The sequence below is a fragment of the Pan paniscus genome, chromosome 6 (genome assembly GCF_029289425.2).
Source record: "Pan paniscus chromosome 6, NHGRI_mPanPan1-v2.0_pri, whole genome shotgun sequence".
NCBI lineage: Eukaryota > Metazoa > Chordata > Mammalia > Primates > Hominidae > Pan > Pan paniscus.
Genome location: NC_073255.2, coordinates 166,515,293 through 166,527,507, shown reverse-complemented (window position 1 = coordinate 166,527,507; position 12,215 = coordinate 166,515,293). Strand labels below are relative to the sequence as shown.

The window sequence follows — 12,215 nt, the reverse complement described above, 5'->3', positions numbered from 1 at the left end:
GCTACTTCTTTATCAAATCAAACCAAACCAAACCTCTTATTAGACTCTCCTAGGATTACCTCCCACAGACTGGTTCTGGTAGAAAGAAGCTGAGTACGAAGTATCAAAGAGGGCTTCTCATTGGTTTCTTCTTGATCAAAGTCTAGTTTACACACTATTCCAACCTGAGGCCAAACTCTTAAACTTCTTGCAAAGAAAGATTATTCTGATCAAGAATGGCATATTAAGATTCTCAGTAAACTTCCAAGCTAAATGAAAAATAAATACATGGCCAGGCATGGTGGCTCACGCCTGTAATCCCAGCACTTTGGGAGGCTGAGGAGGGCGGATGGCCTGAGGTCGGGAGTTCGAGACCAGCCTGACCAACATGGAGAAACCCCATCTCTACTGAAAATACAAAATTAGCTGGGCATGGTGGTGCATGCCTGTAATCCCAACTACTCGGGAGGCTGAGACAGAAGAATTGCTTGAACCCGGGAGGCAGAGGTTGCGGCGAGCCGAGGTCACGTCATTGCACTCCAGCCTGGGCAACAAGAGTGAGACTCTGTCTCAAAAAAAAAAAAAGAAAGAAAGAAAAGAAAGAAAAAGAAAAAGAAAAGAAAAATAAATACGCAAAAAAAGTAAGGAATGGTAGGTAGTTTAGTCTTTCTTATAAAAGTTTTGTTATTAGCAGACTCAGCTGGCAGACTTCATATCCCTCTAATTCCATATTTACATTTTTCAACAATGATTTTTAGTAACCAGAAATAAAAGCATTTCTAAGTGTTCAAAGTGATTAATACTTTTACTTCAAGTTTCTTTGACTTTCCCAAGCACTTCATAAAATTAAAACTGCTCCAAAAGGCAACCCCGAAGACACATTTTAAATTCATCAACTCAACCCAGTCTTCTCTTTATAGTATAGTGATGGAGCGACAAATGGAAAAGGCTATAAATCAAAGAACATCAGTCTTTGGAGGGACAGGCTTAACTATTACACAAAGACTTTCTAGCACAAGATGTAGAAATGACAAAAATTGAGGTGGTTAATTTAGGATGGAAAAGCAACCAGGCAACTCAGTCAGAGGAACTCTCACCCTCTGCTTTTGCTCTTCTGTGCGGACATCACTCCGGACATTTGCCCAGGGGATATCTTCAGGCCACCAGATGGGCTTGCAGCTTTCTTTCCCCCAGCCTGGTTTTCCCCGACCTGTAGAGTACTTGAGCATCTCTGGGATAAATGCCCGAAGCTGGGCCTGGAAGAGAACAGTGTGGTCATCAATACTCATGAAAGACATCTGGGGTGTGTTTATGACTCCTTAAATTCTAACCTTATAAAACAGAGAGGTTTCCAGGAAGGTCCCAGAGAATTCTAAGATGTGACTGATGAAAACCCACTGTTTTCCATAGGTTCCTATATCTCCATGGGTGGTTGAGAATTATAAATATGTTGGTAAAGTGCACCTTAGGCTGCATTTTGTAGACTTGTTCCTCTAAGAGTAAGAATATCTACCCCTAAGTTTAATTTCTGCTTCCCAAGATATTACTGGTACTATAGCTTATTTCCCTTCTACAGTTTTCATGCATGTAAGGTGCCAAACTCGGGGTGTTTTCAACACTGTTCTGGAAGTAGGAATCCATGCAATTAGATAAGAGAGAAATAAGAGGTGAGCTGATAAAATCATTATTATTTATAGATGAAGTCACCTTATATCTAGAGAATTCCAAAGAGATCAAATGAAAAACTACTACAAACAATAATGAGAATTTAATAAGGTGGCTGATTATAAAATATAGGAAAACAAACAGGCCTTTAACTTAATAAAAAGGGAAAATAACCCTAAAACTCTTCTAGAAATTTTCCAGTAACCTAGGCCACTGTCCATGAGTCTGACATATAGACATAGTAAAGCATGTGCGAATTTAAATGCATTATGGACTTCATTCAGATTTATTTTACAAATCAAATCCAGACCAAACAGGTTTTAAACCACAAAGACAACTGCCATTCTTATTTCCTGGCATAGTAACCACACTCTGTGTGTGTTGGGGGAGGGTCTACTTTGTGAATATTCTTAATCGCTGATAATGATTTCTGGCAAGAAAAGCAGTTTATCAAGTTATGATCTATTCCTCCTTCCCAGACCTACTGTTTTCCTTTTAACCTGGTGGTCTATAGCACTCCAGATATAAGTAGCATCCTGCAACTAAGGATGCACCCATACTGCCCCTGCAGCTGAAAACCAAAAAGAGGCCACTTTTAGCAATGAATCAGACTCGGGGGTGTGGATTTGTAGTTACAAAGTAAAACAAGAAAAAACAGAAATGAGAATAATTAAGTATTAATGAGAGAATGAGTACAGCAACACTTTAATATTAAAGATTTCTATAAATATCAGGTATTCTTATCATTCTTATAATAAATATTAGATATTATTTTACGAGAAGATGATACAAATTGTTACATAATAGGGAACCATGAACCCAATCAGTAATGTTGACCTAATAAAGTTCTGGTTGACGGTAGCCATGCTGTTAATTCCTGTGCCAAGCCTGCCACTTCACCTCTCTAAGTCCCCCAATGCCCCGACAGTCTCCTGCCTACAGGATATGATATAATACACTCCATATATATTTGGCTCTGGCATCAAGCAGCAGGCTGATAGAAACGTATCCATTTAAAAACCCATCAGCTGGCTCATGCGGTCATTACTTCAGTTATTTTAAGAAAGTACATCTCAAAGTCATTTTTCCCTTTATTCTAATTTCTTGGGAGTGTGTCTTTTTCTAGGCTCAAATACATAGAGCAGGAAAGGGCTTAATCTTCACACACAATATTTTATACTTCTTCATGTTAAAAAAAATGGCTTTCTCAGAGGTATAGATTAAATAAACTGATACAGACTTTCATAAACTCCCTTTTCTTTGAATACCATTAACAGTTTCCAAAAAGGAGAATTCTTTATATTCATACCTAGGAGAGTCTGGAGAAAATGAAATGAGAAGGCTAAATAATTCTAAATTAACAAAATCCTAAAGTGGGTTGGGTGCAGTGGCTCATGCCTATAATCCCTGCACCTTGGGAGGCTCAGGCAGGCAGAATGCTTGAGACCAGGAGTTTGAGACCAGCTTGGGCAACACAGTGGGACTCTGTCTCTACCAAAAATACAAAACTCAGTCGGTTACAGTGGCACGTGCCTGTAGTCCCAGCTACTAGAGAGGCTGAGGCAGGAGGATCGCTTGAGCTCAGGAGGTCAAGGCTGCAGTGAGCCATGATGGTGCCACTTCACTCCAGCCTGGGTGACAGAGTGAGACCTTGTCTCAAAACAAAACAAAACAAAACAAAAATCCTAAAGCGGGTGACAGAGCAAGACCCTGTCTTAAACCAAACAAACAAAACAGAAATCCTAAAGTGATCAGAAAGCACTCACTGTGGAGAATACTAGACTGACAGAGTCTGCTCAGATCCACCTGGAACCCTCTATATTCCCTAATTCTGGTGATCGCTTCACTTCTGACGCCTCACCCTATTTGCACCAATAGTTCCTTATGCTCCTCAGTTCTGGGTCACGTTGGCACCTGGACATGGATACCTTTCACCCTCAAGTCTTCCTTCGGCTCTCCCACCAGGCCTTCCAACTGAGTTCCAATAACTCAATGTTACTTGAAAGGTGGGCTCAGCATCAGCCTCTTCACTTAAAACTCCTACCCTACCCTCTCTCCAATCTACTTGTCTTCTCAACTTTTTTATCTTAGCAAGTAGAAAACCACCCTTTCCCCGGCCACTCAAACTAAAAATGTCAAAGTTATCTTTACTTTTCTCCTTCAACACTTACCTAGTCACACATTGCAAGTCCAGTTCTTTTGTTTTCTTTGAAACGTCTCTGGTGTCTATCCCTTCTTCTCCGGCCCCACCTTTATTCTAACTTTTTGGCCCAAGGCTAGTGTATCCTTCTAGTTGGCTTTCTTGGGAAACTCCAAGTTCTCCCTTCATTCCCTCTTCTCACATATCCTTGCCAGAGAGGTTTTCCTAAATGTTACCTACATAGCTCCAATGCTCAAAACACCTCACCTCCAAATGTCTTTTAACTATGGCAACTAAACTAGATCCTTCTGCCCAGCTTTTCAGACCCACCACAATCTGGCCTCACACTACAGTCAGTTCCCATTAATTCCCACCACTCAGCCTTGGTCCTCCATCAGACAAATCTCTGCACTGTCTTAAGAGCTGCTAAGCCCATTCCCGCTTCTTTGCCTTTGTTCTGTCCCCTGGCTGGACTATTTTCCATGCTACTATTCTAATGCCGCCACTCATTCTTTAGTGCCCAGAAAGTCCTACATTCTTTGTGGAACATATACTAACTATTCATTCATTCTCTCTCTCTCTCTCTCTCTCTCAGATCTTGCTCTGTGGCCCAGGCTGGAGTGCAGTGGCATGATCACAGTTCAATGCAGCCTCAACCTCCAGGGCTCAAGGGATCCTCCTGTTTCAGCCTTCAGTAGTTGGGACTAAAGGCGCATGCCACCATGCCCAGCTATTTTTTCTCTTTACTTTTCCTTCTTTTCTTTTCTTTTTTTTTTTTGTAGAGAAGGGGTCTCCCTACATTGCCCAGGCCAATCTCCAACTCCTGGACTGAAGCAATCCTCCTGCCTCGACCACCCAAAGTGCTGGGATTTCAGGTGTGAGTCAGTGCACTCAGACTCACTTCTCTTAAGTTAGCTCTTTCTACCAAAAAGAACACAAGGGCCGGGCTTGGTGGCTCACGCCTGTAATCCCAGCACTCTGGAAGGTCAAGGAGAGCAGACTGCCTGAGGTCAGGAATTTGAGACCCACCTGGCCAACATGGTGAAACACCATCTTTACTAAAAATACAAAAATTAGCCAGGCATGGTGGCACATACCTGTAATGCCAGCTACTCAGGAGGCTGAGGCAGGAGAATCGCTTAATCCCGGGAGGCGGAGGTTGCAGTGAGCTACGATCGCTCAATTACACTCCAGCCTGGGCAACAGAGCAAGACTCCATCTCAAAAACAAAAAACAAACCAAGAAACAAAAAAAACCACAAGACTCAGAGTTGGCTCTGAATATTAATGTTCTCATCTGCAAAACAGTAATAATAGCAAATATACAAGGTCAATGAAGAGGCTGAGATAGCAGGTATATTAATTAATAGAAGTTTTATTATTATTACCTCAGTCATCAAGCCATCTTTTTTCAGCAACTTCTCCAGTATTCATAACTTTTGTTCTAAAATTTAGAGCTTAATTTGTTATAAAATTTAGGTGCACCATAGCTCTTTGGCAACTGATTGGTAATTCTGATTTTATAATAAGAAAAAGCTGTTTCTTTTTTTTAAAAATGTAGATGCTTTAAGCATCCACTCTTCAAATCTATTAAATAAAACTACTCTAAATGTAAAACAAATAAGGACTCAGAAACATCATGGCTTTAATCCAGCACAGTTTTAATCCTTAATCTGGAGAGGTTGAGCATCCCTAATTTGAAGATCTGAAATCTGGAATGTTTCAAGTGTCACATGTGGAAAATTCCACCCATGACCTCAAGTCGCTGTCAAAACTTTATTTCATGCACAAAATTATTAAAAATACCCTAAGAAATTACCACCAGGCTATAGTGCATAAGGTGTATATAAAACACAAATAAATTATGTGTTTAGATTGTGGTCCTATCCCCAAGATATCTCACTAGGTATATGAAAATGTTAAAAAAATCCAAAAATATATGAAATCCAACGTACTTCTGGTCCCAAACATTTCAGGCAGGGGGTACTCAATCTATATTAAGTTTCTATCAAAGTCTAAATGTGACCATTTGCCAAAAATAAATATTTCAAAGGTAAATGAGATTTTACTTTTAAATCAGGGAAAATAGGGAATTTATTCTCCCAATGCAAACAAATAGCTAGCTTTCTGAAATGGTTTACTAATACTGAACACACTGTAATGTACATTAAGACATTCATCATTAGTTTTTCAAGGATGGGTAAAGTGGAAAAAAGCAGAAGGCGGCAGAAGAATGAGTTTATATGTATCTGAAACAAGGTTGAGGATGAGAAATAAAGGGTGCTAGAACCAAGAAGGAACAAATTGATCATTTGGACCAATGATCAATGGCAAGCTATTACCAACGCACCCACAATGTACAGAAAGTTTAGGTGCCTTGTTCTGCTCGGTCCTTGAGCATTAAAAATACGTATTAATACAAGCAGCTCCCTCTCGCACATGCACTGTTTCTCTCCCTTCAATTAAAAAAAAAACGGGGGGTGGGGGGATGTACAAGCAGATTACTAATGGAAATTGTCAGAAAAAAGGGTAACCATAATTAGAGGAAAGACAGAACTGGGAAACTTTTCAAAGATGATTTATTTGCTAGAAATCTCTGGATGAGAAATGTTTCAAATTCCTAGGAAGATGATCCTAGAGGCTAATATGTGAGGCAGGAGAAACAGAAACAGTACAAAAAGAAGGTTACTTCCACAGGCAGAAACCTCATCAAGTCAAAAAATGGAACCAGACTGAAATCAGCTGCTGGCATACAAGTTCTAATTCAGGAGCAGATCATAGCTTTTAAAAATGCTAATTATCAAGCATATAAAATTTGCCCCTATACCAAAAGAAGTAAAAGGTATTTTCTACTATAAGAGTTTGTTTTTCAGGTGTGTACATTTTGGGAATGAAGGGTATTTTTTACTTTTAAATGCTTAAGAGATAATTTGACTTCATTGAAAAAGGCAATCTTCCTACAGGTTCTTTTTATACTGTCCCAGATAAACAGTGCTAAGGCTAAAGAGACTATTAATAAAGGGAAACTAGCAGTCCAGTACAGGAGGAGTCAAATGATTCCTTTCCAGAATTCGGAACTGTGCTCTCATTACCAGTTGAATTAATTACTGGTCCTGGAGAGTTCTGGAAACCAGAGCTTCTTGATGTGCTTGTTAAGGAAGGTTTGTCTTTAATCCACAGGGAGACAATCAACAGGATCAGCAAAGCTAAAGCCTAACCTCTCAGACCGTCCTTTAATTGAGCTGGAACAAGCTTTCCTGGACTCTCATTCTGATTTAGGGCTCTAGGTGGGCCTAAGGTACTCTAGCTTGGTCAGTACAGCCACACCAAATCAGCAAAGAATAGAAAATACTACCACTTCCCGGGACAATCAGCAAAGATAAGGATATCAAATTCATGCCTGTGTCAGTGAAAAGTAAAGATTATGTGGAAACCACAGATAGGTTTAAAATAAAAGGTTCTCTAAAACGTCTTATCCAATTAAAAAAAAATTCTTGCTATGCTAGAAATTTCCTTTGTAAATTCAGTTAGTTCTTTGCTATCCAACAATGCATTATCCTTACACATCCTCCAAATACCCTCTCCTCTTGTTCCCTCTATCTTTGCTCTGCATTTATCTGAGTCTAGGGATTTTGAGGCTCCTGATGTCCATTTAGGCTCAATTACCAAGAAAAGGTCTTTCAGACCAACATATCTGCCAACTCCACCTCTACTGAAGAGGTCAGAGAATACATAATAAATTTAAAGAGAAGGCAGTTGAAAGCAAACCATGTTGAAAGGTTATGTTTGTATAGCCTACAGAAAACAGGAATGTAGCAGGGAAGAAAAAATGGAGATTTTTCAGACTGTGGCAACATTACTTTAACTTAAAATTATTACCGTCCAGGCTGACAGACCCAATTATATTTGAATGGATATTTAAAGGGCATTAAAGAGCTAAGGCAAAGTGATTCATTTGCCCTATATTGGGAATTACTTGTAGTACTGATCTCTGTTCAGAGAGATGACTATGGTGGTTATTATCAGAAACACCACTCCCTAGTAGTGCCAAGCAAAACACTGGCTTCTCTTAATCTCATTTTCCCTAAAAACACATTCCCATAGAAACCACAAGAGCAAGTTTGGAGAAAAGATCAACGTAACTTCAGAATTAGTGAATTTGAAGGCCAGTCAATGGAGACACTCATTTAGACTCCTCTCTCAAGGCAAGACTTCTGCTTCTGTATCTCAGCACCCCCAACCTATCAAACTTTCTCTCTCTTTTTAATCAAAATGCTCTTAAAGTCCTACCTTCTCTTTGAAGGAGACAGTTTGGTTAGTTTCTGTTACCTTATGCTTGTTGTACTCTTCTGTACAAAAATGTAAATAATATAGATAAAGTCAAAGTCCTCTTTGCCATCTATCCTCCCTCAATCCAGTCTCCTATCCAGAGGCATGAGCTTGATGAACAGCCTTCCTTCTAGGCCAAATTCTATACATTTACATAAATACATGCTAGAAAGGCAGTTTTATGTGATTAAAGAAAAACACAAATGGTACCATATTGTACACTATTTTATAACTTGTTTTTTCCACTCAACATTTTGTCATAGAGATCTTCTCATGGTAGTGCAACTAGAATAATCTAATTTTTAAAAACAGTTGCCTAGTATCCATGGTATAGAATTTCCATTTTATTTAGCCATTCCCCTACTGATAAACATTTAGATTGCTTACAGTTTATGAAATCAGTTTAGCAGAAATTCAGAAAAGTGGAATTGCTGATTAAAGGGTATATGGATTTAACATTTTAACACACTGCCAAATTGTCCTCCAGAAAGACTTTGCCAATCCCACTGTCACTAAGAGTACCAGACAATACCCATTCATCCTCTTCCACATTTTATTACCAAGTTTTCTCTCTTTTTTTTTTTTCTTTTTCTTTTTTTTTTTTTTGAGACAGCCTTACTCTATCACCCAGGCTGGAGTGCAGTGGTGTGATCTCGGCTCACTGCAACCTCCACCTCCCGGGTTCAAGTGATTCTCCTGCCTCAACCTGTAGTTGGGACTACAGGCATGCGTTACCATGGCCGGCTAATTGTTTTGTATTTTTAGTAGAGACGGGGTTTCACCATGTTGGCCAGGCTGGTCTTGAACTCCTGACCTCAAGTGATCCACCCACCTCAGCCTCCCAAAGTGCTGGGATACAGGCATGAGCCACTGTACCCAGCCTTATTATCAAGTTTTCTTATTTTGGCTCATCTGATATGGGGGAAATGTTTTCTTATTTTAATTTCCATTACTAGTGAGTTGACAATCTTTTTATATATTTACTGGTTATTTTTCCTTTCTGTGAACTGCTTATAATGTTTGCTTATTTTTCTAATTATCTTTTTCTTATGAATATGAAGAAAATATTAATCTGCTCTGGATATTAATTGTCATATAAATGTAAATATTTCCTTAGTCAAGTTGTATCCTATGTAAGTAATTTATATGGCTATTTTCTTCTCTTTAGTATTTCTGAATATACCCTTATTGTTTACTCACAATATGCCATGTTCTATTTAAGAACACATCCAGTGTTTTTATTTGTTATGTATATATTCTCTCTTTCTTTTCCTTTCTTTTTTGAGACAGGGTCTCGCTCTTTTGCTCAGGCTGAAGTACAGTGGCATGATCATGGCTCACTGCAGCCTTGAACTCCTGGGCTCAAGTGATCCTACCACCTCAGCCTCCTGAGTAGGTGGGACTATGGATGCACCACCATGCCTGGCTAATTTTTAAATTTTTAGTAGAGATGAGGTCTTGCTGTGTTGCCCAGGTTGTCTCAAAACTCCTGGCCTCAAACCATCCGCCTGCCTCGACCTCCCAAAGTGCTGGGATTACAGGCATGGGCCACCATATCTGGCCCATATATATTCTCTTAATTTCATTATGCCTACTAAACATGGAAAGACATCATATATGTAAACATTTTTTGATAATTTCAGACAGTAAGAAGAGCCTGCTTTGCCAGTAAATTCTGACACTACAGTATGGAGAAGCAGTTTGGAATTGTGATCCATCATAGTGGTTCTCAAACTTGCCTGCATGCTGGAATCACTTGGAGAGTTTAAACACTGCAGATGCCTAGATCCATCCCTGAAGACTGTGACTTAATTGGTCTGGAGTGTGGCCGGGGCACTAGGATTTTAAGTTCCCTAGGTGACTCTACTATGCAGCCAATTTTGAGAACCACCAAACTAAAATACTTTTTATCCAGCCCTTCTTTTCAAAAAAATTTTGTAAAATAATGGCAAAATACACATAACATAACATTATCATTTTAACATGTACCATTTAGTGGCACTAAATATGTTCACAATGTTATATAACCATCATAATTATTTCTAGGACTTTTTTATTTTTTGAGATGGAGTCTCACACTGTCTCTCAGGCTGGAGTGCAATGGTGCCATCTCAGCTCACTGCAACCTCCACCTCCTAGGTTCAAGCGATTCTCCTGCCCCAGCCTCCCGAGTAGCTGGGATTACAGACACCTGCCACCATGCCCGGCTAATTTTTTTTTTTTTTTTTAGTGGAGACGGGGTTTCACTATGTTGGTCAGGCTGGTCTCAAACTCCTGACCTTGTGATCTGCCCGCCTTGGCCTCCCAAAGTGCTGGGATTACAGGCATGAGCCACTGCGCCCGGCCTATTTCTAGAACTTTAAAATTATCATCTCAAACAAATTCTGTGCCCATTAAAACGATAACTCCTGACTTCTACCTCCCCATGGTCCCTGGTAACTTATATTTTCTTTCTTTTTTTTTCTTTTTTTTTTTGAGATGGAGTCTCTCTCTGTCACCCAGGCTGGAGTGCAGTGGTGCGATCTCGGCTCACTACAACCTTTACCTCCTGGGTTCAAGCTATTCTCCTGCCTCAGCGTCCCCAGTAGCTAGGATTGCAGGCACCTGCCACCATACCTGGCTAATTTTTTTGTAAATAATACAAAAAAATTTTTAGTAGAGACGGGGTTTCACCATGTTGATGAGGCTGGTCTCAAACTCCAGACCTCAAGTGATCCGCTTGCCTTGGCCTTCTAAAGTGTTGGTATTACAGGCATGAGCCATCATGCCCAGCCACTTCTATTTTCTATCTTTATCATTTTGCCAACTCTAGAAACCCAATATTTTCCTTCTGTGTCTGGCTTATTTCACTTAGCATAATGTTTTCTACTCTTTGGGTAGAAGAGGTGAGACCAATGTTTTTTCAAAACAGAACAAAACTCTCAAAAAACCTAAGCAGATAACTGACTGACTGTTTTGTAAGTAAAACATCTCAAAAGCCGTGTGAATAACTCCTTCCTAATGAAGCAACCACTCTGCTGAACATTTCAGAAGGTTTACCTGAAACTGCTGTAAATTACTATCCTGTTGCATCATCATGCCACGGGAACATTAAAGCAACAAAGATTGCCCCAGTGACAGTAAGAGGAGGGCAGTAAGTTCAAGGAAGGTGAGGGAAGGGAGAAGGGAAAGAAGAGTGGATTTTAATCAATAATACCGCCCAGGTCTTTCCAGTGATGATTCTTCTATAACTATATCTTTGCCTGGATGTCTTCTAATACAGATTCCAAAGAGATTTACCACCTCCCAAGAACAAGAGACGCCTACAGGACCCAAGTCTGGTAAAGAGCAGAACTGATTTTCCACTAGCAAAATCATAATTATTGCTTAAAGACTCTGCAAGAAGCTATGCAATTCCTTGAATTCAAAGCACAGTCTGAGAAACAGCAGCATTGGCATCACCTGGGGGCTCACCAGCAAGGCAGAACCTCAGGCCCATTCCAGACCTACTGATTCCTAATCTGCATTTGAACACCACTTCTCAGGTGACTGCTGCACACTCTGAAGTTTGAGAGGAACTGACTTAGCCCATCCACTAGGCCCTGGTCTGTAGTATCCTAAAAGAAATTTACTAACCTGACTTTCAAAATCTGAAAAAGGAGACTTCATTGTAAATGACTTCTGGGGTTACAGAACCTACCCCAAACTAAGGATCCCTTTTGCTAAGCTTTATCTCAACCTCCTCCAATTCTAAAATAGATATGGAGTAAGTATAGAATAAGTTCCAGCCACTATTCTTAAAGGTGCCTAGAAATCCAAATTTTCATTTTAATAACTAAAAATATCACAGAGCTATGTAGTTTTCTAACGCGCAGACCCACCCCCCACCCCCCTGCCAAAATGAGGACTATAATCCAAGTCATGGCACCAAAAGAAGAGACTAAAAACTTTAATATAGTTATAATAATAAAAACAGAAACTTTTCAGGTAAAACATCCTATTTACTAATAAAGAATCATGCTTTCAACAAAACAAAAAAGACAAAAGACAAAAACCAAGAGAGCTGCTTCCTAAAAGAACAGAGCATTTAGTTCTCACAGAACTGCAGACATTGCTATGTACAA

The 12,215-nt window shown here is 39.6% G+C and overlaps 1 protein-coding gene across 9 annotated transcripts in view; it reads right to left on the bottom strand.

The window, feature by feature from the left end:
• The window catches only part of NRF1 (nuclear respiratory factor 1), a 145,192-nt gene that overhangs the window by 46,772 nt on the left and 86,205 nt on the right, over positions 1 to 12,215 (bottom strand). For all 9 annotated transcript variants that reach the window (XR_010112642.1, XM_034964979.2, XM_055114860.1 and 6 more), the window contains exon 6: positions 1,077 to 1,235. Coding sequence is in view for 8 of the 9 variants with exons in the window: in XM_034964979.2 (XP_034820870.1) it covers positions 1,077 to 1,235 (159 nt within the window). In the remaining variant the exon portion in view is untranslated. The remainder of the gene's footprint in view (positions 1 to 1,076; positions 1,236 to 12,215) is intronic.